The 27,315-nt window shown below is 40.3% G+C and overlaps 2 protein-coding genes across 52 annotated transcripts in view; one reads left to right on the forward strand and one right to left on the reverse strand.

Moving 5' to 3' along the window:
* The window catches only part of PAM (peptidylglycine alpha-amidating monooxygenase), a 271,170-nt gene extending 255,294 nt beyond the window's left edge, over nt 1-15,876 (forward strand). For 10 of the 50 annotated variants that reach the window (XM_048221072.2, XM_048221075.2, XM_048221062.2 and 7 more), the window contains 4 exons: nt 3,664-3,763; nt 5,799-5,852; nt 11,100-11,303; nt 15,041-15,876. In XM_048221072.2, the coding sequence (XP_048077029.1) occupies nt 3,664-3,763; nt 5,799-5,852; nt 11,100-11,303; nt 15,041-15,222 (540 nt within the window). In that variant the 3' untranslated portion in view covers nt 15,223-15,876. Of the gene's footprint in view, nt 1-3,663; nt 3,764-5,798; nt 5,853-11,099; nt 11,304-14,141; nt 14,199-15,040 lie in introns of all 50 variants that reach the window. The other 40 variants (XM_057307198.1, XM_026498539.4, XM_026498523.4 and 37 more) reach the window with 5 other exon arrangements.
* The window catches only part of GIN1 (gypsy retrotransposon integrase 1), a 54,953-nt gene continuing 38,850 nt past the window's right edge, over nt 11,213-27,315 (reverse strand). The window contains exon 11 of one of the 2 annotated variants that reach the window (XM_026498548.4): nt 11,213-12,360. Coding sequence is in view for 1 of the 2 variants with exons in the window: in XM_026498553.4 (XP_026354338.1) it covers nt 12,341-12,360 (20 nt within the window). In the remaining variant the exon portion in view is untranslated. The remainder of the gene's footprint in view (nt 12,361-27,315) is intronic. The other variant, XM_026498553.4, reaches the window with a different exon arrangement.

Raw genomic sequence — 27,315 nt, forward strand, 5'->3', positions numbered from 1 at the left:
TATTCCATTGTATATATGGACCACAACTTCTTAATCCAGTCATCTGTTGAAGGGCATCTCGGCTCCTTCCACGATTTAGCTATTGTGGACATTGCTGCTATGAACATTGGGGTGCATATGGCCCTTCTCTTCACTACGTCTGTATCTTTGGGGTAAATACCCAGTAGTGCAATGGCTGGGTCATAGGGTAGCTCAATTTTTAACTTTTTAAGGGACCTCCACACTGTTTTCCAGAGTGGCTGCACCAACCTGCATTCCCACCAACAATGTAGGAGGGATCCCCTTTCTCCACATCCTCTCCAGCAATTGCTGTTTCCTGCCTTGTTAATTTTTGCCATTCTAACTGGCGTAAGGTGGTATCTTAATGTGGTTTTGATTTGAATTTCCCTGATGGCTAATGATTTTGAACATTTTTTCACGTGTCTGTTAGCCATTCTTATGTCTTCATTGGAAAAGTGTCTGTTCATATCTTCTGCCCATTTTATGATTTATTTGTTTCTCGCGTATTGAGTTTGAGAAGTTCTTTGTAGATCTTGGATACCAGTCTTTTACCTGTAGTGTCATTTGCAAATATATTCTCCCATTCCGTGGGCTGCCTCTTAGTTTTTTTGATTGTTTCCTTGGCTGTGCAGAAGCTTTTTATCTTGATGTAGTCCCACATGTTCATTTTATCTTTTGTTTCTCTTGCCTTTGGAGATGTGTCATGAAAAAGGTTGCTTTGGCCGATGTCGTAGAGTTTGTTGCCTATGTTCTCCTCTGGGATTTTGATGGATTCCTGTCTCACATCGAGGTCTTTCATCCATTTGGAGTTTATCTTTGTGTATGGTGTGAGAGAGTGGTCAAGTTTCATTCTTTTGCATGTAGCTGTCCAATTTCCCCAGCACCATTTATTGAAGAGACTATCTTTTTTCCACTGGATGTTTTTCCCCGCTTTATCAAAGATTAGTTGCCAAGAGAGCTGAGGGTCCATTTCTGGGTTCTCTATTCTGTTCCATTGGCCTATGTGTCTGTTTTTGTGCCAGTACCATGCTGTCTTTGTGATCACAGCTTTGTAGTACCGCTCGAAATCCGGCATTGTGATGCCCCCAGCTTTGTTTTTTCTTTTCAACAGTTCCTTGGCGATTCAGGGCCTTTTCTGGTTCCATACAAATTTAAGGACTGTTTGTTCCAGTTCCTTGAAAAATGTCATCGGTATTTTGATCGGGATAGCTTTGAAAGTGTAGATTGCTGTGGGTAGCATGGACATTTTAACTACGTTAATTCTTCCGATCCATGAGCATGGAACATTTTTCCATATTTTTGTGTCTTCCTCAATGTCTTTCAAGAGTGATTTATAGTTTCTAGAATATAGATCCTTTACATCTCTGGTTAAGTTAATTCCAAGGCAACGTATGGTTTTTGGTGCTATTGTAAATGGGATGGATTCCCTAATTTCTCTTTCTTCAGTCTCATTATTCGTGTATAGAAATGCAACTGATTTCTGAGCACTGATTTTGTATCCTGCCACATTACTGAATTGCTCTATAACTTCCCTTCAGAGTGTAGGAATAGATGGTACATTTCTCAAGATCATAAAAGCCATCTATGAAAAACCTACAGCAAATATTATTCTCAACGGGGAAAAGCTGGAAGCCTTTCCTTTAAGATCAGGAACACGACAAGGATGCCCACTCTCGCCACTATTATTCAACATAGTACTAGAAGTCCTTGCAACAGCAATCAGGCAACAAAAAGGGATAAAAGGTATCCAAATCGGCAAAGAAGAAGTCAAACTGTCTCTCTTCGCAGATGACATGATACTCTATATGGAAAACCCAAAAGAATCCGCTATCTTCCTCCTGAGCCCCCTAATGGCCACAGAGTATTTCCAACAGAACCCTTGGCTCCCTGGATCCATTTGAGAACCACAGATAGAGGTTTACTGTTATTGTAGCCTTGAATTGATGACATATTGTGATTTATTTAAAGCAAAATCTTTAGCCAGTGAATAGTTCACACATCTTCCCCTCACCTTTGTTCTGTTATATTATTTTTCCTATCAGAAAATATGAAGCACTTTACAACCATATGTTTTGCAAAGCGGTTCCTAAGAACATACTTCGGTACAGAAGAGGAACTGCCTGTAATTTGCAAGCCTGTTGCCACATATTAGCTGAACCCAAAATAAAGATGAGCATTTAATGACTGGCTTGTGAGATCCACAGGCAACATTTTGATTTCTGGCTTTCTGTTCTTCTCATGCACATTTGTCACAGCTCATTTGATAGTATGAAGGGATGAGCCCCGTTGGCATGGCTGTCTCATTTTTCTTTTCAACGTGACAAACTGTTGATGACTTTCAAAGTATAACAGTATCTCCACAGCGTGTATTCTGCCCCGCCTCAAGTGAGCTAAGAACTGTCGTTAGGCTCATTGGTGCCCATTGTACTCAGCAGATCGAAGTGGGCAGATGCCACCTGATAAGACCAGAGTCGGGATGTGCTCCTGTTCTTACGCACTGGTCATATTTTTGAGAACCGTATATTCAGACAGGTCCATTAGCCTCAAGAGTGTCCTGCCAACTGGTGGCCACGTGGCACCTTTGAAACCTTCAGTCGCCAGACAGAAATGGCAGCAGCACAACATTTTTTTTTTTTAAAGATTTTATTTATTTATATGACACAGACAGAGACAGCCAGCAAGAGAGGGAACACAAGCAGGGGGAGTGGGAGAGGAAGAAGCAGGCTCATAGCGGAGGAGCCTGATGTGGGGCTCGATCCCAGAACACCGGGATCACGCCCTGAACCGAAGGCAGACGCCCAACCGCTGTGCCACCCAGGCGCCCCAGCAGCACAACATTTTAAGGCTGCTCTTCCAGGAACTCGTTTGGTGGCCTCGAGAAAGACACAAAGCGCTCCCCCACAGAAAGTGCTCCCCTATCTCTTGTGTCCTTATGACTGAGATGGCAGTGATTTGAAATGGAAATAGGTCAGGAAGAAAGACATTGAAACACTGAATATCTAAAGTAGGTAAAAAAAAAAAAAAAAAAAAAGCAAGCAAGCCCAGGACGTACTTAGAGATAACACTCAATTTGTTTCTTTTGCTGACTGAAAATATGAAGCACTGGCTTCAGAGAAAACAATCCCCTTGCTGCTGCATGTCTCCTGATGTGTGCTTCAGGAATAGTCTGAATGCCCTGAATCTTTGAAATGACTTTTCTCATCAGAAACATATAAATAGTTTTTCGGGAGGCATATGATAGCTTGATGGGAATAATAACAAAAATTATACTCGGTCTTTTTTTTTGTGTAGATTAAAACAGGCAAATGTGATAGTGATTAAAAAAGAAACATGAAGGCAAAAATATAAATACATAGGTAGATAATGGAACACCGAGTACACAAAACTGTAAAACAATAATCTTCTAAATGTTCGCTTTTAAAAGACTTGAACGTCAGTGGTGAGGGTCCCTGCACGTTTTCTGGTGGATACATCACGCGTCGTCGGGCGGGTGCCCGTGAGTGAGCGCATGGCTCCTCTGGCCTAGAGCCGCTCCCGTGGAATTCTAGATTGATTGATTAAGAGGCTTATCGTTTTGTTGTGGGCTTTGCTTTGTTTTCCTGCCTTTTCCTGAAGAATTCAAGGAGAGGCTCACCCCCCTTGGTGTGCTTCTTCTTTCGGCAGCACTTTGACATGCCTCACGATATTGCTGCGTCTGGAGACGGGACCGTGTACGTCGGAGACGCTCACACCAACACCGTCTGGAAGTTCACCTTGACTGAAAGTATGGTGTTGACATATTCCCGTCCGTATCTTCCCTCCGCTTGGTTGCCTAAAAGCATGTGAAAGCAATATCTGCATTTCCTTCTCTTTTTACTGATAGGAGTGGGAAATCAAAATATAATTGGCAGTTGTTAAAAGACCTGTTCGGTTTCATTTCAGGGATTAAATTAATTTTTAAAAAGTAGAGAGAAACAGCTTTTTTTTTTTTTTCCTGGCGGTTATCCCCTTGTTTCCACAGATACTCCACAGGAAATTCTTGATGCCTGGAGTAATGTCTGTTACATTGAAAGCCAGTGTTAATTCCAGCTTAGTTCCAGAGGGAGATGATGGCTTTGGCAAAGCAGAGGGGCTGACTGGCTTCCACGCTGGTATCACTTCCCGTGTGGCTCTTCAGCCCTCAGTAGCTGCTGAGCATCGAGCAGTGCCAGCCTCGGTGGGAGACACGTATTACCCCAAGCAGGAAGCACTCTGCGTTTTCCCTTTAGACTGCAGCTTGTTCAAAAGACCGAGCTGTTATTTCATGTAATTCAAAAGTATGTCTGGGGACAGAAGAGCTTCTCTGTTGGGACCAAGCCAGCTAGTTTGGAAATTTTCTAATTGCAATTTGGACATTATTTCTAATTCTTGAGAAGTATACTAACCTAAACTCTGATACCATACTAAGAAACATAAGCTTTCTAGATTCAACCGTAATAAATGCTTAACAGGCCACAAAACCCAAAGTCCAGAGATGCTTTTAAGATATGGCAGGGTCCAAACCATAGGAGAAGATGGAGTAAAGGAAAGGAATGGTAAATTTGAGGTGTCAGGAGCTGCAACAGGCAATCTTAGATTGAGAAATAATACGGACATTGGGAACTGATGAAGGTAAATACTAATTATAATAAGGAAAAGTAAAAATCACAGTGAAGAAAAAATGTAAGTTATAACAAAGAAAAGTAAAATCAGGAGTCCAAAAACTTTAATCAGATACGATACAGATCTTGGAGCCCAAGTAAATTTGGTAACTGCAATCTTCAGAATTGTCCTTTGAGTAGCTTTCGCCATTTTGTAATAAGGACTCAGTTCAGGTTAAGTGCACAGAGGTGCGCGTGGCCTACTCTACTCCAGCAATAGCTTCCCATTCCCCTTGCAAGTGTAGCCTCCCACGACCTACCTCCTCCAAGAGGGTACAGGCAGACAGGAAGGCAAAGAGAGATGGGTAATTCCCAATTCCAAGACTAAGCCCAGGCTTTTCAGAATTAAAAAATGACAGAGTACCTTTCAAGCTAGAAAAGACCTCAGAAGTCTAGACCACACCTTCACTTCGTAGATAGCAATATGATACTTAAACTCATTAAGACTTTGGTCTAAGGCTCTCGATACCACCCTCCTGGCCTACACTCAACAGAGATGCATATCCAAGTCCCCTGGGGAGGGCTTCATTAACACACACGGCCAGACCTCACTGGAGATCTGTAGGAAGAAGGGGGTGATACTATGTGTATTTTGGAAAGACTTCCCAAGTTGAGAAGCTGCAGTTTAGCGTTCGGCTTTGAAAGAGAGGGACTCTCTGTGTAATCCAGAATGCACCCGACTGCTAAATCTCAAACATAATACTTCTGGAACAGTTAAGACTGCCATCGGAGGCTACACAAATGTCTCATGTCTTTGCATTCTAGTATTTAGCTAGTCAAATCTATTTATGTGAGCTAGAAGACTGGTGATCAAACATGGCAGAATTAGTAATCGGTCTATATGTCCACCTGAAAACAGAACCACTTGATATTTCAGATATAATACAATATTAGGAACTCCACAAGGAAAATCTCATTTTAAGTATGAAGAGTTTGGAAGTACTTCAGCTTTCACTAGGAGATTTTATCCAGGATTCATGCACCTGACACCTAATTAGTGGTTTGTCTTAAACTCCTTTGTAATATAATAATGCATGTGATGAATTAAGGAAATATTTTCCACTGGGTAAAATTAATGTCAAAATTTAAGTTTTCAAGCTTTTTTTGGAGATTCTGATTTTCTTTTTCCTTTGCTTATAGAAATGGAACATCGATCAGTTAAAAAGGCCGGCATTGAGGTCCAGGAAACCAAAGGTTGGTCTCTTATGACTCTGAAACCCAAGCTATTTGTGCTGAATTCTTTTATGGCTCTTGATTGCACTTCAAAAATGATCAGACTAAAAATATGTAATCTGGTAAATTATCCATAACTTCCACTATGTACCGAGCCCTTAAACCTGCATGTTGCCACTGTTTTCTCTGGTAACTGGAGTGGTAATAATGGGCTCAGATTCACTGATTTCAGGTGATCGAAAGTGATTCTGTAACAAGGGGGCCAGAGACATTCAGGGAGAAAAAAAGTCAGCCAGTCACTTTTAGAAGCATGTTAACCTCAGGCAAGTGGAAAAATACCATCCAGTATACTGGAAAAGGCCTTGCTTAATGGGCTCTAGTCTAAGTGAGTAAGATAGCGTGATAGGGGCCTGAAAAGATGAGCGGCTCCCTAAGCTCCAATCTTAGCACCATTTGCCCCAACATTTACTGAGGGCCGTCTAACTATAAGGCACTAGAACGGGTTTAAGGGAAATGAAACTGTGCCTGACTTCAGGAGACTTATAACCTGTAAGGAGCATGTGTGTGTGTGTGTGTGTGTGTGTGTGTGTGTGACCGCGCATACATACATATGCATATATACGAGTAAGTATAGCTTTAGTATATACTACCCGGAATGGGAAATGGAATTTAGCTCCTGGTAAGCAACCACTGGTGTTAGTAGGAATCCCAGTCGAATCATTTTTCTCCCTTTCCTAGGATCAGTCTATATTCGTACAAGTTCTACTGTCTGCAGGGTTTTGACGTGGTCATGTGAAATTAAGAACTCACTAAAGGTGCTCTTAATGTTTAAGTAGCCAAGTGATTCCATTATTCGTTTCTTTACAAATGATTCACCTCGATATTCAGACCTAACCGTAGGCTTACGTGTTTTCCTTTCTCGTGAAAGCAGGTGGAAAGAGATGGCAGAGAAGCAAGAACCGAGAGGGAGTTTAGGGAGTTTATGTAGGCAGCTAAGAGACTATAGCCGGCTCAAGGTTGAAAGGGGTAAGATAATATTATAAAATAAATAAATAGCAATTGTTTGGCATTTGTAGAGATTCAACCCATGTGACTGTACTGAGTGGCATTCATACCACACCCATATCAAAGAGTGCCTGATCCTTTATTTTTCTGTGATTGTTACCCATAGAATTATTGGTGAGTTGTTTGCTCTAGAATAAAGCCATTATTATTAGTAATAGCTATCCCTTATGGAGCACAATGAGCTGTACAAAAATACTAAGTAATTCCTTCCACCGACCATGTGATAATTGCTATTATCCCCATTTTACATATGAGGAAATTGAAGATCAGAATTACTGCGAAGATAGGAAGTGGCAGAGCCAGGTTTAAACCGCAGTGTGTTTGGCACTGAAGCCTGTGCTCTTAACCACTGTTCTTATGCTGCTGAGGAGAGATGAATACCACCAATTCACTTCCCGTAAATTCTGCCAAGAGCTACAGGGTGGGGATGGCTGACGTTTACTCTGAAATCTCTGGGGTTTCAAAGTGGCCTCAAATCATTTCTGTTTAAATAACTCCCACCCAAAAAATCTGACATTATACTGCTTGACCTGCTGAGAACAGCTCAACCACACTGATCTCTTCTTGCCTGGCCAGTGAAGGATGAACACGGCTCTCCCAGGCCATTTCCTCTTTCCTCAGTGCACTGACTGCGTTTGGTCAGAAAACCTCCCAGGCTTGTGGCAGAACACAGAACGCAGAATAGTAGATGGTATTGAAATATCTTGTCATGACAGTCCTTTTTCAATAAGATGCGAATGAAGTTTGTTCGAGTCCTCTTTGAACCCATATGACTCTCATTAAACCTTTCTTTTTTTAAGATTATTTTCTTATTACAGAAGGGGATGTAAATCATGCTGAGTCTCCAAAAACTTGTCTTTTATCGAAATCTGGAAGCTTAATTTAAACCACTTCTTACAAAAGAGAGGGAGAAACATCCCAGATTTAGCAGCCTTATAAATTTCCAACTTCATATAACCTCTGATGACACTTGCCCCCACTCTGAACGGTCACATAACTGATGAATACTGACAGTGTTTTGGGACCAGTGTTGTGTTCACAGGGAGTTGCAGGGATAAGAGAACTTGTGATGATCAGAAACTTAGTAAAGGGGTTTTCAAAGAAAGTCGCTAGGGACAAAACAGGTATGCCAATGTCCCACCAAAATCATAGCCTTCACTCCTCCCTCCCCAAAATAAAAGATGATGATGGTGAATCAGTCTCAATAAAATAAAAAGAAACTATCTAGTGCAGTTAGTATCTTAGGCCTTATATAGAACAACACATTATAAGGGAAGCACATTGCATTAAAGAAAAAAAAGAAGGAAGGAAGCAAGGAAGGATGGAAGGAGGAAAGAAGGAAGGAAGGAGGGAAAGGAGGGAGGGAGGAAGAGACTAATCTCATTGGTGCTATATGCACTTTTCTTGTTACTCGCTAGTACGCCATCTGAAACCTTCAGCCTTCAGTTCTCTCTGTAATGAACTGGGTATTAGTTGCTTGGCTCCTGTATTAAGAATGTCTCTCCTTTACTATCTGACTTGTTCCAATTCAATCCGTCTCTGGACTTCTCCCCTTCTCTCCAGGGGAAAGAAACATGCACATGCTTCTATGTGTGAGCTCACCCAAGAATGCACCTAGCTTCCCTTTCTAAACTCGGTGCTTAAAGAAGGGAAAAAACGTCCTATCTATACATCAGCTTTTCAAAATTGTATTTATTTCCAAGTATCTATAAGGATACCAGAAGAGCTTGTTTGAAGACATTTTTGTTTTCAGTGGAATACATCTGGCATCTTATGTGATAGAAAATGTCATATGAGGCACCCTGTACCTTCCAGAAGCCCCAGGTTCTAGCCAGTGGTAGAGCTTCTTTACTGTCCCTTCATCAGGGATGCTCCAAATGAAAAATTTAATTTTTAATTAAAGAATTTTTAATTAAGGAATTTAGAATAAAAAGTGGAAGAATTTTGAATTATTAACGCTTTGAATGAAATTCCTAGGATCTTAAATCATAACTATTTTTCAGACTTTTTACTCCACTTTTAAAGGTTCCTGAGAAAGAACAATATTGCTTTCTTTGTTTTAGATGGGAAATTTAAATTTTTACCCTCTTTCTTTAAAATGTAGAGTGTCTTTTAAAAATCTGAGCATACTTCAGTGGGTTCCAAAAGTGGGAATGTTTGAGTATTTTTAGTAGGTGACACTCAGAGAACCAGAAGGGGTGTGGAAATCAAGAATTTCTGAAGTGCAGAGTGTGCACCTTAGCAAGTTCATTCCCTCATTCTCAGCACACTCTCTGTGAATGCTAAACTGATTCTGTTAGTCTGTCACCTACTTTCCAGTTCTTGTTTCCTTTCACTGGAGCCCAATCCTAGCTCTGCCTTAAAGGAAACTGGAGATGAGCTGGCACAGCCATTGTCTTTGGTGGAGGTAAACCACTAATGACACAAAATGCTATGCAACTGCTCCGGTTATAGTCACCTTCATATAGAAGCACATCCTTTCCAGGCAACAAGTTCTTGATTACCAATCTACATCTTTGGTATATTTTTGAATCCTATCCTCTATTTATTGTTATTTTCCTATAGAAATATAGAAAGAGCTTAAATAAAACAGAACAATTTGCATATCTCTTCCACAGACACGAAGAAAAAGACACAACAGTTAGTGGGCAGGGAGAGTGAGAATGATACTTATGCTCCTCTTGAAAACAGATCTAGACAGGCTGAATTTGAACCATCTAAATCTACGAGCCAATTCCTTTCCTTCTCTCCTGCTGGTGTTTCAAGAGCCACTCCACTGGACAAAGAGGAGACATTATGGTCTCACCTTAGCCATAGTACAGGGAAGGAAATGCGGACTATGCGGCCATCTGTAAAGTGGTGAGAGTGCCTACTCATAGGCTTGGTGTGATGATTAAATGAGAACATTTCCTGAAACAGAATATTGCCAGTGCTCAGGAGATAGAATTGAAGGAAGCTGGCTCAGAACATGGAAGCAAAAAGCTGGGACCTGCCAGTTGTGTGTCTCACAAATTGTGTTTATAGTATCGTAAGTAAATTGAGAAATGCTTCCTTGGGGAAATGTCCAGCAAGCTACTAAGCTGTGCCTATACCTATTAAACATTAACCAAAGATTTTCCTGATAGTGTTAAACCACCTATTTCTGCCATTTGGTCAAAATCTCCCTGAGGCCATGTGATACACTCTATCATAGGGTAGAAGGGCACACCAAAAAACGCAAGTCCCAGAAACCCGGTAAGCCTTTTGGCAAACACGTGGTTGTAACGCCTAGCCTTTGCACACTAGGGTTTTTGTACGAGTACACGTATGTGCTTCTGCAGGGCAAGAACGTCACAAGGCTCAACCTCATTTTCAAGTCAGTAGTTACAAAAATCCCTGAAGCAGCTTATATGGTTTCACTGTGTCAGTTGCCAAAAAGCACTTTAGGCCTAATATCTGCCCAATACTGGTCAATATCAGGAAATTGTTCTATAAGCTGATTTCACCAACAACAATATGATACAGCACCTCTGTGTACCCTCCTGGCTTGCTGGGAACTGTATAAAAGAACCTGAGAAGGTTCTTTTTCCAGTTTGTAATCCTAGAATTAACGTGTGCAACTATGCCTGTGATGTACCAATAACTCACTGAACAGTAACAAGATTCAAAAACTAAAGATTCAAGGAAATGTACTCATTAAGCACCTTCTCTATGACAAACACACTCAGCAGGTTTTGAAGGAGGTGTCTTTTTTATCGTCACAGTTCTACGGATGAGGTTACTAAGGCCCAGACCATTTAAGTAACTTGCCCAAAGTTACACAGCTAGTTCTGTAGGAGAACTGGGATTTCAGCCCCGATTCATTTGACTCCAGGATGCACACCAATTCTTTGCCCTGCACTGTGCTGCCTGTTCATTTTAACTTTGAAAAAAAATGCAAAAGGAGGATATCTTTTTTATGGAATTATAGCTCAAGAGGGAGTAAAGGGCAGAATCAAAGAAAACCAATTTAAAGGTACAAAACCACTGGGTGGAAAGTACTAATCACAACAGCAATCGTAGCTTGGTAGCTTGGTAGATTCAGATATGGAAATGTGAACCCCACATGCACTGACCTCAACGAGTTCTTTATGAGCGGTTGTTGATTTGCCTGGGTAGGGGTGGGCGGGAGGGTTTGGGGATCTTCGAGTCAGTTGAATATTGTGAACTCTTCTTTCCCTGAAGAATCCGAGGCAGTTGTTGAAACCAAAATGGAGAACAAACCCGCCTCCACAGAGTTGCAGAAGATGCAAGAGAAACAGAATCTGATCAAAGAGCCGGGCTTGGGAGTGCCCATTGTTCTCATTACAACCCTCCTGGTTATTCCGGTGGTTGTCCTGCTGGCCATTGCCTTATATATTCGGTGGAAAAAATCAAAGGCCTTTGGAGGCAAGTAAAACGAGCCCCTTGAACTGGAACCTACCTTTGAAAGAGTGTTTGGCCTGATTATCCTCAAAGTTTTGTCATGATTTTTTTCAGTGTTTTTTTTTAAGTGCTCTCTGCCTTTTTTGGTGTTATTATGTATGTTCCATATGTTGTCTATAGTTAGTATCACAGTAGAACAATATCTGAAGCCTCAGAAATTGGGATAGTTAGATTAAAATATAACCTTTAATACTGCCTTTTAGCAATTGATGTAAGCCCAGTTAATGTCTCCACATGAAACTGTGTAGATAAGTAGTAGTCAGTCTAAATCAGGGTCAGGAAGGAGGAGATGTTTGATGTTAGAAACAGGCCCACTCCTCAGAATACCTGGGTCAGTTATTTGGGAGTTACATCCCCCCCACCCCCAGTCTGGCTTTAGCTCCTAGCTACATGACCTTGGGCAAGTTACTTAATCTCCCCAAGCCACAGTTTCCTCATCTATAAAGTGGGGATAAAACACTCACAAGGTTGTGTGAGGATTAAATGAAATAATAAACAGAAAACATTTATCACAGTACCTGTCACATAGTAAGTGCTCAGTTAATACCACCGAAGACTCTGAGGAATAATCATTGGTAAAAAAGTTTTAAAAGTCCTAAGAAGTCATACAGGATACTTGTCTTAAACCTCAACTTTCTCAGGAAACCAGCTATTTCTCTAATAGATGGTTTGGTAGTTTTTAAATAGTCACGACTTAGGCCATCAGCCTTCCTTTACCAAACAAGGCAGGGTCCAGTACTGGAGACAGTATTTTATTAAATCATCATCATTGTATAGGACCCAGGAGCTGGATTCTTTCCAAGACATTCAAATAGACCAAGAAATAATCCAACCCTCGATTCTCACCTCTCAGGAGCAGTCCTTTGGCTGGGTCCCCAGGTCCTCAGGCAAGAGTCTACAGCTGCGTCCGGGAAGGAATCCATGGGCCAGGGTGGGAGGCAGCATTTGATCAAGAAATAGCATCTGATTCTATTTCAGGCCAAGGCGACCGTGGCAGGGATTCAGTGCCCATGGCAAAGCCCTGACACAGAAAAGGACACAGAAACAAAAAACAGAGGATTCCATTTAATAAGTTGTGAAAGGGAATTTTTCTAGGACTGGTTTGCTTTTCATCTGCAATCAATAAAGCTCTGCAAAAAAATACAGTTAACTCTTCAAAAAAGAACTTTTGAGCCCTGTTGTGGTGAGCAGAGGCAAAGACTAACACAGCCACTGTCTTCATGGAGTTAGATGGAAGCTGCCGACAGCAAGACTGTTACATGTTTGCTTGTTTACTGATGTGTCCTCAGCACAGTAACAGTTCCCGGCACTAGGGGTTTGATAAATAGTTGTTAGAAAAATGACTGAATAAACAAGTGGAGCTCACAGAAAAGATGACACGTAATAAACGAGATGACATAAAGGTAACAAGAGAGAGTGGTAATGCAGTGACAAATACAGAGCATCAGGAACACACGGGAAGGAGTGGCTGGGGAATCAGGAAGGTTTGGTCTCCCCTGTTTGCTGTTAAGCACATGGGACGTGGCACTTTACAGAATACCGAGTGCACGGGAGGGTGCGGGGAAGGCAGAGACCTAGGTCACACCAGATGAAATTACCATTACTCAATCATGTTTTAGTTAGAAAAATTGCAGTTTCATATGGTTCCATCTAATACATTTACTTTAAAAGTAGGTCACCTCTCACCCTTTTTCAGTATTTGTGCAGGATAGATTTTGTCCAGTCCATGAGAATTTTTAGTAACCCTCATCAAAGACCTTCCATATTGATTCAGCACGTACTTACCGTATGTCATCTCCACGGCGGACACCATGCTAGGCACGGGGGATACAAAGCCCAGTGAGGGCTGTCCTGCATCCTTATTGAATTTACAGCCTGATTTGTTGGCCTTCTGACAGTCTTAGCAGATTCTTCCCTTCCTGCCTATTTCTCCCCACACCCACTCTTCTCCGTGTCCTCTGTCATCTGCCTGCTAGCTTTTTCTCGTGATGCTGCCTCCACTCCTGGCTAGAGACTTCATGGGAGAACCCCGAGCCTCACTCCCATGACCATAGCCCCGAAGGGAGTGCCCTGAAGGGAAGCCAGGACAAAAAGTGCAGAAAGAGAGAGAGAGCAAAGGGAGAAAGAGAGTCCACTGGGAGTCCCGCCTCCCCATAAAGAAAGAAAGTCCGTCCTTCATGGAGCTGGGCAGGGCCACTTCACCATTATGACTGAAAATACGCAGTGTTGTAGGTCCTTGCCTTCAGTGAAGTCTTACACAAACGAGAAATGATCTACGTGGATCCGAAGCTTTCTCAAGCAGAACAGTGTTCTGTTCTTCATAGAAAGACTAAAGCGTAAGACAAAAACTCCTGAATTATAATAACCAGAGCTTCCAAATTAATACAAATTCTTGGTAATTTAATTCTGTCCTAATCAAAATAACGACTCTTTCTTGAGCACGTACTGTTTATGTACCAGGCACTGTTCTGAGCACATCACACGCAGTATCCCGTCTGAACCCTGCAGATAGGTGGGGATTGTCATTGATCCCTCTGTTCTCTGAGGACAAAACCGAGGCTCTGAGAAGCAATTTATTGAGATTGCACAGCCTATAAGAGACACAAGCAGGAGTCAAACGCAGCTCTGGCCCTTAGATACGTCACAAGAATATATTGCCTTTTCCCCCCTTAGAACTGCACACAGACGAGAGCCAGGCCTTGTTTTTATTGGTTTATGAATTCCTGATTTTGTATTGCAAGTTGAACCCATGGTTGAGGAGGGTGATTGGGACTCATTTTGAAATGTGCCATCTTTTTCTAGCAGATTCTGAACACAAACTTGAGGCAAGTTCAGGAAGAGTGCTCGGAAGACTTAGAGGTATGCCTGTGACCTTTCAGAATCCTTCACAATTGGCTCAAAGTCAACAAGCTCATGTCCTTTATAGAGCAAGGAGCTATTTCTTATTTTTCTCTCGGAAAATTAAACTCCTTGTGTGCGGCACAGCAACGTGAAGGGCAGAAGGCAAGCCATCAACTAAAACCAAAGTGTGTGGCTCTGGCGGCAGATTTCCCAGTTTCAGTTTGTTCTACTTTGCCTTTCTGTATCATCTAATTCTCTCCCCTGCCTTTTATCTGCCTTCATTTGTCTTCAGTAAATTTTCTGTCACTCCTGTCGGCCTGTCCGTGCTTGTCACAGTGAAGATGACCTTTTCATACAGTCATTGAAATGAAGAGCTCCTTGAGGGATGCCAGTTCCAGAGAGCCAGAAAAAGCAGGAGCTGAAAAATGAATCTGAAGTAATCCTACAGAAACACATGGATAATCCTGGGGAACTTTTTTCTTATGTATTTTATTTTTTTTAAGATTGTATGTATTTATTTGAGAGAGAGAGCACAAAGGGAGAGGGAGAAGCAGAGAGCCCCATGCAGGGCTTGATCCCAGGAACCCCGGGATCATGACCCGAACCGAAGGCAGATGCTTAACTGACTGAGCCACCCAGGCACCCCTTTCTTTTTATTTTAATAAATGAGGGGAGTGATGTCTTTCTGAGTCTGTAGGATAAGTATCTCTCTGTCACGTGTTTTGTTTTGTTTGTTGCTAATATCTACCCCTTCAGCATCACAACTTCCAATTTGTTTACCATTTAAGAGTTTACAAGGAGACGGAGAATCGTTTGTGCAAACTTCACCTCAGTGCCATGTCATTGTGTGCTTTCTTCAGGAAAGGGCAGTGGAGGCTTAAACCTCGGAAACTTCTTTGCGAGCCGGAAGGGCTACAGCCGGAAAGGGTTTGACCGCCTGAGCACCGAGGGGAGTGACCAAGAGAAAGATGAGGACGATGGAAGCGAGTCCGAAGAGGAGTACTCAGCGCCTCTGCCTGCACCCTCACTTCCTTCCTCCTGAAAACCCGCCTTCGATTTAGGTTGATGAGATTTTTCCGAGAATGCCCGATTCCTTTCCCCTTAGCACGTTTAGAGTTTTGCGTATTTAATTGTAAACTGTACTAGTCTATGTGGGACTGTACACGTTTTATTTCCTTTGTTTTGATTTAGTTGGCTTCTGTTTCTAGTTGAGGAGTTTCCTAAAAGTTCATATCAGTGCCATTGTCTTTATATGAACATAGCCTAGAGAAACGGTCCTCTTCTTCCATCGCGCTACTAATTTAATGATGGAAGGTTTGCTCATTTGCATTTTCGAGACTTTTCTGTAGATGTAAATAACCCCCTTCTCTGCTTGAACACAGTATTTTCCCAATAGCACTTCCATTGCCGATGTCTGTCTTTGGTGCCTTTCCTGTTCAGCATTCTCAGCCTGTGGCAGTAAAGAGAAACTTTGTGCTACATGAGGACAACGCTGCTAAATCTCCTTCTATTTTTTTAAAATCACTAACATTATATTGCAACGAGGGAAAGAAAAAAGTCTCTATTTAAATTCGTTTTTTAATTTTCTCCTTCAGTTGGTGTGTTTTGGGGATGTCTTATTTTTAGATGGTTACACTGTTAGAACACTATTTTCAGAATCTGAATGTAATTTGTGTAATAAAGTGTTTTCAGAGCATTAGCTGTCAGAGTGTATTTTGCGATTTTTGCATATTTGCAGGGTTTTGTATACAACTTTTGTAATAATTACACAAACCACAGATATAGTGAAAACTACTCAATGTCTTCGACAGAAAGAAATGTGCTGTACTGTATTAAGATGAAGGTCATATTTTGTTATGTAGCTGATATAAATTAAAAGCCAGCAATCAGACTTTACATACATGTGTAAAACCAGGCTCTCTTTTAAAATTCAAAGAGGGGTTATGCCTGTGTATCAATCAGGAGGTAAATAATTTAATAAAAGGTGATCTAGCTAAGAGGAAAGCTGTGTCTCAAATTACATATGCAAATAAGTCCATTCAGTGTAGGTTACTACTAATCGTTTTCTTTTTAAAGAATAATTTCACTCAAATTCATGGGAATACTCATCTTATCTTCTTTATAACATCTTTTCCATCATAATCCATCAATGCAATTTAGTAAGAACCTGACAACTTCCCTTTGTATAATAATCAGACTCTAGAACCCTTTCTCTTTAAAATGCCTACTTGCAATTCAGCCATCTTAGTAGTGACATAGTAGAGATTAATTGACTAATCATGAAAACACTGCAGAGTGTTTTGCAAAAAAAAAAAAGTACATTAATTAGAATGTCTTCTAATTATGTTATTTTTAAAAATCTAACTTAACCTAGATTTTTTTTTCCCCTCATCATTGATACCAAAGATGATCTGATTGAAAAAAAGTTGCACTTCCCATATATTCGCCTTCTTGTTAAAGCTTAATTTGGGCATCCTCCCCGGGTAGAAACTTCACCTTTTTTTGATTCCTATAGGCTTCCTACTCAAATGAGGAATACATTTTCCTCCCTTGACCCCTCCTTAATGCCCCTTTCGATACATCAGCGATAAATATATAAATGTAGCATGACAGCGCTTCTGATGTATATGTGCCTGTCCACTGTGTCTTACGCATTTTTATTTCAGCATGAGAATTAGTCTAGGACCCCAAGATACATGTTTTATGGGTTGGCTTTGATGCCGTTCAAGTTTGCTTACACTGAGGACATCAGTTGACTTGCACTTTTGTGGTGCGATATTTGATCCTTAGCGCCAGCAGCTACTTTTATAAATGTTATCTACACCTAGTCTTGTTCCTAAACAGTTTACAGTGGCTTAATGGATGCAAAATAAAAATAAAAATGATATATGGAGGTGAGAAAGAAAAAGGGAGAATAAAGATAAAAATGGAAAAATTAATACAAAATTAATTCCTATGACACCTGCTCAGGGCGAGAATTTGGCTCTAAACCTTCTAGCAGCTCATCAAATAAAACTTGATTAGTTACATAATTCATGAGTCCATTAAACATTTAGAGTTCCTAATTATAAGACCAGAAAAACCTGCTCCCAAGTACCTCCTGAAAGACAGCGGCAAGACGTGTCATTCAAGTCTTCAACAATATCCATAGAGCAGACAAATACGTTTTGCAGGTCTGTTCTTACATATGTCCCTTAAGATAGCCTGCGGCATTTTATGGCTGATATAAGCAAATGGCATGATAAAAAAGAAGATTCCGAAAAAGAAAATCTGCTGGGGTGTTACAATCCTGTCCTAGTACACTACCCTTATTCTACTAACCTGGCTTAATTTAAGATGGTAGACTAGAAATGGATGAACTGCATTGCCTTCACGCAATCTCTCCACCGATGATTGTTCTTAGCTGAACTTCAGTCACTGAGGCACTTAGAGATTGCACTGCCTGGGAAGCGCCGAAGGAAGTGGATCCCAGCCTCCGCTTCACAGTAGGATCACGTGGGGATTTAAGAAGAAAATGAGCACTCCTTCCAGAGGTCCTGATTTAGTTGACTTAGAGGAGGATATTGGTATAGATCGTGTTTTTAATTTCTCCAGGTAATTCTAATGTGCATCCAGCATTGAAAAACCGCTGTCTTTGAGAATGGCTGTTCTACTCTGTCAATTACTACAAGTGGAGAGCTATATTTTCATATAAAGTATGGTTTACAAATGTCTGGAGAAAATGGGGTCTGGGTAGTTTGATTTGACCATTAGTACAAGATCTGACGGCCTTAATTGTTCAATGTTTTAAACTGGATAATTAAAATAGGCATAATTGACTTATTAAAAAGGCAAAGAGAAACAGCTGGGCTTTGGTTTTTTTTAACATTAAATTTTCCAGAGAGTATTATTTGGGGGAGATAAAAGAAAAGCTTTGTCATTCACTGAGTTGGCCCTGAATTATCATATGCATAAAATCTTTTGTTCTAAGCTTTCTTCTTAGTTTATTAAATCAGCATATTCTTTTGCAAAACTCCCATTCATCTTTAAACACTCACTCAAATGTTCTACAAATTGAATATTTAAGTAGCTAAATGACAAACGAAGTCATAGACTTGGTTTTCGGGCTCAAAGTTGATGTAAGTCAAAGTTGATGTTGCCTCGAGCGTACTTCTCGGACTTCAGTGAATAGAAGCATCAACTGTGGGTACTTATTTTAAGAGGGCTGACTCTTGGGCCCATTCCCAGAGTTTCTGATTCACTACATTGGGTGGGGCCCAGATCTCCGCATTTTTACAAAGCACCCCTGGTGATTTGGACCGAGGTGTTCTATGGACCATCTCCAGGAAATACAGTCCTACAGAGAGTGGCTAAGCCTTAAAACAATTATTAGGCATACAAAGCCATTTTCCCAAATACGTGTCTATAGAGTGAGAGGCCCCGAAGTCATTGACCCCACTTCCTCAAACCCACATCACAAAAACCACAGGTGCAAATTGTCTTCACAGCCAGCACTTACCTACCAGCAACTTCTCCCTTCAGTTCCCTTAACACGGATTACCCCAAAGAGAAAATACAAGTGATGTCCTCCACAGGGCACTATGCTAGTCTTAGTTTCCTTGAAATCACACCTAAAGGCAAGAATCCACCAGATATATTTGGTGTGTTTTTCCTGCATCATGATTTCACTAAGGGAGTGTATTCATTCTAGAGAATACGTTGATGATGATAAATGTGACTCCTCCTTATAGCCTTAAGATTTTTGAAACACCAAAGCACAAAGATGTCGATCATACATCTAAACTATAAAGGTACAAAACAGGAAACAAGTATTTTCTGTGCTCCAAAACTGAGTACAAACTGTACCATCATAGGGAAGGGGTTTACCGATAAAGACTTGATAACAGAGTGCTCAAGTTTAGACATATGATGAAAAAATATGAGATAGATGAGTTTATAAAAACAAGTTTGACAAAAGAGGAACCCTTTTCATTTCTGAGCAAAAAATGCATTTTGTCCTACACACATACATACCTAACCTGAACAAACCAGTCACTTGAGAATGCTCTATTTATTTCCTCTCTTCTACTAACACCATTCTCCATGTCTTTAAAAATATATATTGTCCAGGAACTGAAGTAAGCATGCAAATGGACAGAACAGCACAAATGCACCGGTTCTTACAACTAACTTCCAAATAAGGAGGTAGTTTTTTTCAGTAGTGCAGCCCAGTCTTAGCCAATATTGAGTTTGGAAAGAACACGGGATTACAGCGAGAAAGTTCTGAAATTTCAAGTACTAGTCTTGTTACATACCATTGTATTAGTCAAACTTCTTTAGTCATAAATCACAACTCAAACAGTTTTAAGAACAATTCTTACTTATTAAGAATTAATCATGATTAATGAAAATGATCAAAAATTAATAATTTATCAAGATATAGTATTATTATTTATTAATTCACGTAACTGAAAAGCTCAGGCATGGCTAGATCCAGAGACGCAGAAGATGCTATCAGGAACTTGCCTCCCTTCCTCCCTCAGTCTGTCTTTCTTCTATAATAGGGTTCACTGTCATGCACACTCCCTACGCATGTAGTAATAAAGGTGGCAACCAGCAGCTCTGAGTTTAAATCCTACCAGCATTAACTCTGAGGGAGATACCTTCCCTTTCTTTTCTTTCCTTTTTTTTTTTTAAAGATCTTATTTATTTATTGGACAGAGAGAGACATAGCGAGAGAGGGAACACCAGCAGGGGGAGTGGGAGAGGGAGAAGCAGGCTTCCCGCTGAGCAGGGAGCCCGATGAGGAAGGAGCTGAACGCCAGGACCCTGGGATCATGACTTGAGCCAAAGGCAGACGCTTAACGACTGAGCCACCCACGCGCCCAATACCTTCCCTTTCTAAAGAGTTCCAATACATTGACTAACTGGCCTGATTTGATCCCTGGGTACTTTAGAACCAATCACCCTAGGCAGGGTAAGTGTGATACACAGAACTAGGACAGAGTCACATCCCGTAGTAACCACACTGATGATTTATAGAGAATTTGTTTACCCAAGAAAACTTCAGATACTATTGCCAGTTGAATAAGAGTAGGTTCTGGTGAGAAAACATAGTAGATAGGCACTAATGTTATTTTTCTTACAGAGGTTTACTGAAATCGCTATTTGTGTGGTGTTTAAATTATTACATTAAAAAGGGACACTGAGTGATTAAGTCTGTACCAGTGTATAAATGAAGATAGTCTCAAATGCCCACAAACAATACTGAATAGCAGAAGAAATGTTCAGTTTGGACCTGTCTCAATAATAATGACAATCATGGGGCGCCTGGGTAGCGCAGTCGTTAAGCGTCTGCCTTCGGCTCAGGGCGTGATCCCGATGTTCCAGGATCGAGTCCCACATCGGGCTCCTCCGCTGGGAGCCTGCTTCTTCCTCTCCCACTCTCCCTGCTTGTGTTCCCTCTCTCGCTGGCTGTCTCTCTGTCACATAAATAAATAAAATCTTAAAAATAATAATAATAATAATGACAATCAGCAATATCCAAAAAACCAAGAGCAATGATTTGAGACCTAACAGCTGTATTTTATGCTATGATTTCTACTTATCTAAGGTTAATGGAAACAGGTAGCTTCCAATCAATAAAAGAGATAGTTGCCTTACTTAAAAAAAATAAATCATGGATGTTCAGTCAATACTATTCATTCTGAAACAAACAAATTATGATGTTCTTTTGTCCCAGTTCTTCCTCTGAAAATTTCAAAGCTATAGCAATACTGAAGACGGTCATACTGAACACCCATATACCCTTCACTTAGACTTACCAGAGATTAACATTTTGCCATACTTGCTTGCTCTCTCTCACAGGTGCACACACATGTGCACATGCACGCATACACTAATTTACTCCTGCTGAACCATTTGAGAACAAGCTGAAGACATCATAACATTAACCCTCAATACGTCAATACATATCACCTAAGAACTAGGCATTCTCCTACGTAACCACAAAACCATTGTTACACGAAAGAATTTAACATGGATTCCTTAATATCGATCAATATGTAGTCCATATTTGAACCCCCGATGTCCCTAAAATGCCCTCTGGAGCTTTCTATTTTTGATCCAGGATCCAATTAATATCCATATGATGCATTTGTTTCTTATAACTTTTTTGTCTCTTTAATCTAAAGGAATTCTTTTGCCATTCTTTTTCTTCCAAAACATCAACACTTTCAATAGTCCAGGCCAATCGTGTTGCACAAGGGCTCCCACTATAACTTCATCTTTTTCCTCATGATTGATTTATAACTGTGATGATGCCTCCCTCCCACTGCCTCATATTAGGAGGCACACAATGTCAGTTTGCCCCATTATTGATGATGCTACATTTGATCACTTAAGTAAAACGATGTCCAGGGCACCTGGGTGGCTCAGTCAGTTAAGCATCTGCCTTCAGCTCAGGTCATGATCTCAGGGTCCTGGGATCGAGCCCTGCATCGGGCCCCCTGCTCAGCAGGAAGTCTGCTTCTCCCTCTCCCTTTGCCACCCCCCCATTCATGCTCTAATAAATAAAATATTTTAAAAAATAAAAAATAAAAATAAAATGATGTCCAACATATATATATATATAGTGTTTTCTGAGAGAAAACGAAATTTTACCCAGTGGTCTTTGTATCCATTGATAATCTTTTCCTGAATCTATAATTTTTGGGGAGCTCTTAAATAATGATTTTCTAATTTATTATTTTGTCTTCATTTATCAGCCGGCATTCTTCTGTAAATGACTGAGTCTTACTCTTACCCCAATAAATATTGGTGGTATCTCCTCACGAACATTAAATAATCCCCTCATTTTATTTACAATTAATATGATACATTCCCCAAACTCTTGGCACAAATATAGTCAAATACCTTTCATTATCCTATTTAATTGCTCGGTCCTTTCCTTTCTTATTGACAGAAAGCTAGCTATCAACATTTTGATAATTGGCTTTCCTCTCCTTTCCTTCTCTGAAGTGGTCAGAAAAATCCAAATCCTAAAGGGAGGACATGGAGCATGGAATCAGTAGGTTTGCAGATGTAGCAGGGCCATGTTCAAGTCTGAGCTGTCCACACTGCAATTGCTTCTTGCTGCCGCATAATGTCACTGTTATATATCTTCTATACCAGTCCAAAGAGCTGTTGCTCTCCAGCTGCCCAAGGCTGCCCAATCCAGACCTCTCCCTGAGATTCTATGGTTGACCTTTGACTGCCAAAGTTTTTAGTGCTGGGCGTTTTTAGTTCACATGCACAGCCACCTTCTCAGATACTGATAGGCCCAAAGTCCTGGGGCAGGGCTGATCCTCATATCCATGCCTACAGACACAGAACCATCGCCTTCCTCCCTCCCTATAATCCATACTAGAGGTTAGGAGTTCTTCCTCTCAAACTCTCAAAACTCACAGAGTTCCATTAGCCCTTCTTCTTGTGGTAAGAACACTTAACATGAGATCTACTCTCTTAAGAAAATTTGCATGTATGACACAGTATTGCTATCTATAGACACCGTGTTGAACAGATCTCTAGAACGTACGCATCTTGCGTAACTGAAACAAGATACCTACTGAATAGCAACTCGCCATCCCCTCCCCCGCCGCCACCCCAATCCCTGACAACCACCATCCTACACTCTGCTTTGTGCATGACTATTTTATATGGAATCATTCAAAATTTGTCCTTCTGTGACTGGCTTATTTCACTGAGCATAATGTCCTCCAGGTTCATCCATGTTGCAAATGGCAGGCTCTCCTTCCTTTTTTAAGGCTGAATAGTATTCCATTGTGTGTTCACATTTTCTTTATCCCTTCATCAGTCAATGCACATTTATTTGTTTCCACATCTTGGCTACTGTGAATAATCCATTGGCCCTTCTTTACCAGATATGGGGACCAACTGTTGGTCATCTATCCCTTTCTAAGAGAGACTCCCTGGTGAGTCTTAAGTGTCCAAACCTGACCTAGCCAGAGAAACTTCCTTCCATGATTCAGAAGTAATTTCTGACAACTGTTTGTCATTTAGTAAGCACTTCTGAATGTCTAAAAGCAAACAACTCTTAAATTCTGGGGACACAGTGGTAAAAGGCAATATCCTAGCTCTACTGAGATTTACATTGTAGTGGTGTGTTCATTGTATTCTCTTTTTTCTTATTAAAGAAGAGAAAAACAAGTGTAATCCCTGGCTGCATACCCCATCACATACATTTATAGATATATTTTTTTTTAAGTAAGAACCAAAGAAAGGCATTGACCAGTCTGGTTGTACTAATCCCAATGCCTCTTTAGGTTGATTTAATTTGATTTTTTCCATTTATTTTCTCTTACATCATTATATTTCCTGGAAGTCACAGAAATCTTTAAGAATTTCAAATTTCTAGGGCTTTGCTCTGAGCCTTGTCTGGCCTCCATTAAAAAGGAATGGCTTCTTTCCTAAAAATGTTACTATGATTCTCACATCTGTCAGAAAGTGTGTACCCAGGTAATCCAATAAAAATTAAATAAGTGAAAAGTCAAAGGATTCATTGAACAGACATTGATTAAGCTTCAGTATGTGCAAAATGCAAAGGTTAAAAAGGCACGGTCTTGCCTTTGAGGGTTTGTAATCTAGCGAGGAAGCCGGAGTAAGTCTATCAATAATCGCGGTGTAAGGCGTAAGAGGAACATATGCAAAACGCTATCAAACTTCTGACAGAAGAACAGAGAGTTTTCATAAAGAAAGTGGTATTTGAGTAAGAGAGAGGAGACCTAAGGGACGATGCTGGTCATATTAGGGGATTAGCAATGTGGCTACAGCTCAGCATAGTTTAGGGGTGCAGTGGTGGAAGGACTGGAAAGCCAGGCTGGCTCAACAAGAAGGGTTTCAAAACCATTAGGAGTAACTTGGATTTAACTACATTTGATATATTTGATTTTATCACACATATGAATTTACTGAAGACTGCTAATAAAAGTAAAAAATACTTTCTCTATTTAATAGGACAAAGAAAACAAATTATACTTGTAATAAAATCTCATTAGTCCAAATTCTTAGAAAATGTTTTATTTTTCTGTTTAATATATATATATATATATTTCTGAACTAATAATATATATAATATATATATATATAGGACAAACGTCCCTTATCAGATATTTGATTTGCAAATATTTTTTAAAGTCTTTCTTTTTATGATTTTACTTATTTATGTATTTGAGAGAGACAGAGCAAGAGAACAAGTTGGGAGAGAGACAGAGCAAGAGAACAAGTTGGGAGAGGAGAGGAGGGAGAGGGACAAGCAGATTCTGAGTGGGGCTCAATCTCATGACCCTGAGATCTTGACCTGAGCCAAAATCAAAATCAGACGCTTAACTAACTAGCCACCCAGGTGCCCTGATTTGCAAATATTTTATCCCAGAATATGAGTTATAGCTTTTCATTTCCTTAACCTTATTTTTCAAAGAGTTTTTAATTGTGATGAAGTCTAATTTATTATCTTTCCCAACAGTCATAAAATCCACAGAAATCTTTAAGAATTTCACTAAGGCTCTAAATTTCGTTTCAACATAGAAAAGAACGGTGAGGGGCGCCTGGGTGGCTCAGTCGTTAAGCGTCTGCCTTTGGCTCAGGGTGTGATCCTGGAGTCCTGGGATCGAGCCCCACATCAGGCTCCTTTACTGGGAGCCTGCTTCTTCCTCTCCCACTCCCCCTGTCTGTGTTCCCTCTCTCGCTGGCTGTCTCTCTCTCTCTGTCAAATAAATAAATAAAATCTTAAAAAAAAAAAAAAAAAAAAGAAAAGAATGGTGAACACCAGCAAGACTTCTGTCCCAGGGGCTGCTTACTTCTTCAGCTTCATCACAGCCCCACCCCTCGCCCCCACCCCAACTCACCTCATCATCCTCACTCCAAGAAGCCATATTTTAGTTATTTCTCAAATGGCCATGCTCTTATTGTCTTTCTAGCTTCTAGACATTTTTCCAGGTGCTTAACAGACTTCCCTTATTAAAATTCTTATCTCACTAGGTATAATTACATAAAATAAGAAAGAAATTTATTGGCTCATTGTCTCATAAAAGAGGATCTAGGGACACAAAAAATAACATCAGATCTCTCTCTCTCTCCCTCTCTCTCTCTCTGTCTCGCCTGCAGCTGTTTTCCTCTATGTTGGTTCATACTCTAGAATGTTCTTTCTATGTGATATGAAAGACGTCTCTGGTAGGTGTCTGAAAATATGAGAGAGCCTCCCCTATTTTCGCCATATCTATATCACCCCCCACAAAAGGATTCAGAAATACAAGAACACTAGTGTTTTCTTTTTCAGAAATAACAACAGATTTGCAAAGATATATCTATTAGGCCTTGTAGTCCACTCTTTCAGGAGTGAGGAAAGTTTTCCTTGGACCTTCCATGGTGATTTCTGAACTAATCATTAGCATAGGGAATGGGATTATTTTTACACCACTCAGGCCCATGCATGAAGCTTGGTGCAATGAACTTTCTCTAAGTTCCATGGCTCCAAAAGAGAAGTGCTAGACACCTAAACAAAATTCAGATAAGAAAGAGAGAGAGAAGAAAATGGTTGCTAAGGAGGTAACCAACAATCCACTACAGGCTTGCTGTAATATAAGTTTAGAGAATAAAATTCATGTAGCAGTAGATACCCGCTAAGCTCCCGGAACTCAAATAGCTCACAATATTGAGGGAAAAAAGAAAGCATAAATCCATTGTATTAATCTCGGTGATTTAAGTAGAGCCAGGCACCTGATAAAGTTTCTAGTCAGGGATGTTAATGCTCCAAAAGGCATTTAATAGAAAAAATTAAATGTAAGTTGTTGGTAGGAGAAAATTCTTCCTGCGTAGTTCTTCCACAGTTAATCAGCTTTCTAATCACCTTAGAACTCCTCTAAAAATCAAATATTGCATAGTTTGTTCAATATGTAGTTGATAACGCTTCCAGTAAGGATATAATACCAGAGTAACAAGAATCTAATAAAAATTCCAAAAAGCATAGGTTCTGGGTGACAGTTGAAAGTATGTTCTGAAACAAAGGCTGAAAAATAACTGCATTGGTCCCAAAGATCCTGGGCTGAAAAGAGCCTGAATTCCAGACCAAATACGTGTTAGTGTCATTTTCACATTTGTATATGACAATATTTAAACTCTGTATTGTGTCAGTTTTCTTAAAATATCTCCTGTATCCCTTCCATTATTTAGATAGATTAGAAAAAAATATGTGCATTATAAGTAAATAAATAAATAATAGGTCAGTTGATGATTGATAGACGGACTGACAGGAAGGGGTGAAAGAGGGACAGAGGGAAGGAGAGATGAAGGTGACATCCACACAGATTTCTCATGGAGTTCTTCAGAGTAGTTATTACGAGTGTAGTGAATGGCTGACATCTGGTGGTAAAACAGTAAAAATTTGCACGGATTTGTGCATTCATAAAAGAGGGTCTATTCAGTGAATGATGGCTGTGTCTTCAAGAATAATTTAAAATGCTGCTAGTCATCCGGTTTTTATGACTCCATCATGACAAGGATCTAGGTATTTGGAAAGATGTGTAACATCGGGTATCACATAGATACTGACAGTGTCCATGTGCTCTTTGCTAATGGAGTCGCTATTCTCTAACCGAAGAACAGAAAACCATGAAATTGTTTAGCTACTTTTTTTTACATGAGCACTTAAGGAGGCAAAAATAAACATATAATGTCACTCAAAATCATTTGCATATTTTGTTAACCTATTGGCATTTTAAGAAGAGAAAATTAAAATTAGGTTCAGAAAAGTAAAAATAAAAAAAAAATTACATGCTTGGTATTGATTCCTGGGAAAGAAGACACAGGCAGTAATGACGCCAAAGGCCATCACACCATCGACAAGGAGATTGTTGACCTGGACCGGATCTGAAAACTGGCAGATCTGTGTACAGGGCTATGAGACTTGCTCATCTTCCACAGCTCTGGGGGCAGCATCAGCTCCGGGTTTGTGCCCCTGCTCATGAAACAGTTCTTGGTGGTCTATGGCAAGAGGTCCAAACTCAAATTGCCAGTCCTCCAGGTTTCCACAGCCATGGTGGGACCCTACAATTCCTTCCTGATCAGCCACTGACTTTGGATCATTCTCACTGTGCCCTCA

The sequence above is a fragment of the Ursus arctos genome, unplaced genomic scaffold (assembly GCF_023065955.2).
Source record: "Ursus arctos isolate Adak ecotype North America unplaced genomic scaffold, UrsArc2.0 scaffold_5, whole genome shotgun sequence".
Classification (NCBI taxonomy): domain Eukaryota; kingdom Metazoa; phylum Chordata; class Mammalia; order Carnivora; family Ursidae; genus Ursus; species Ursus arctos.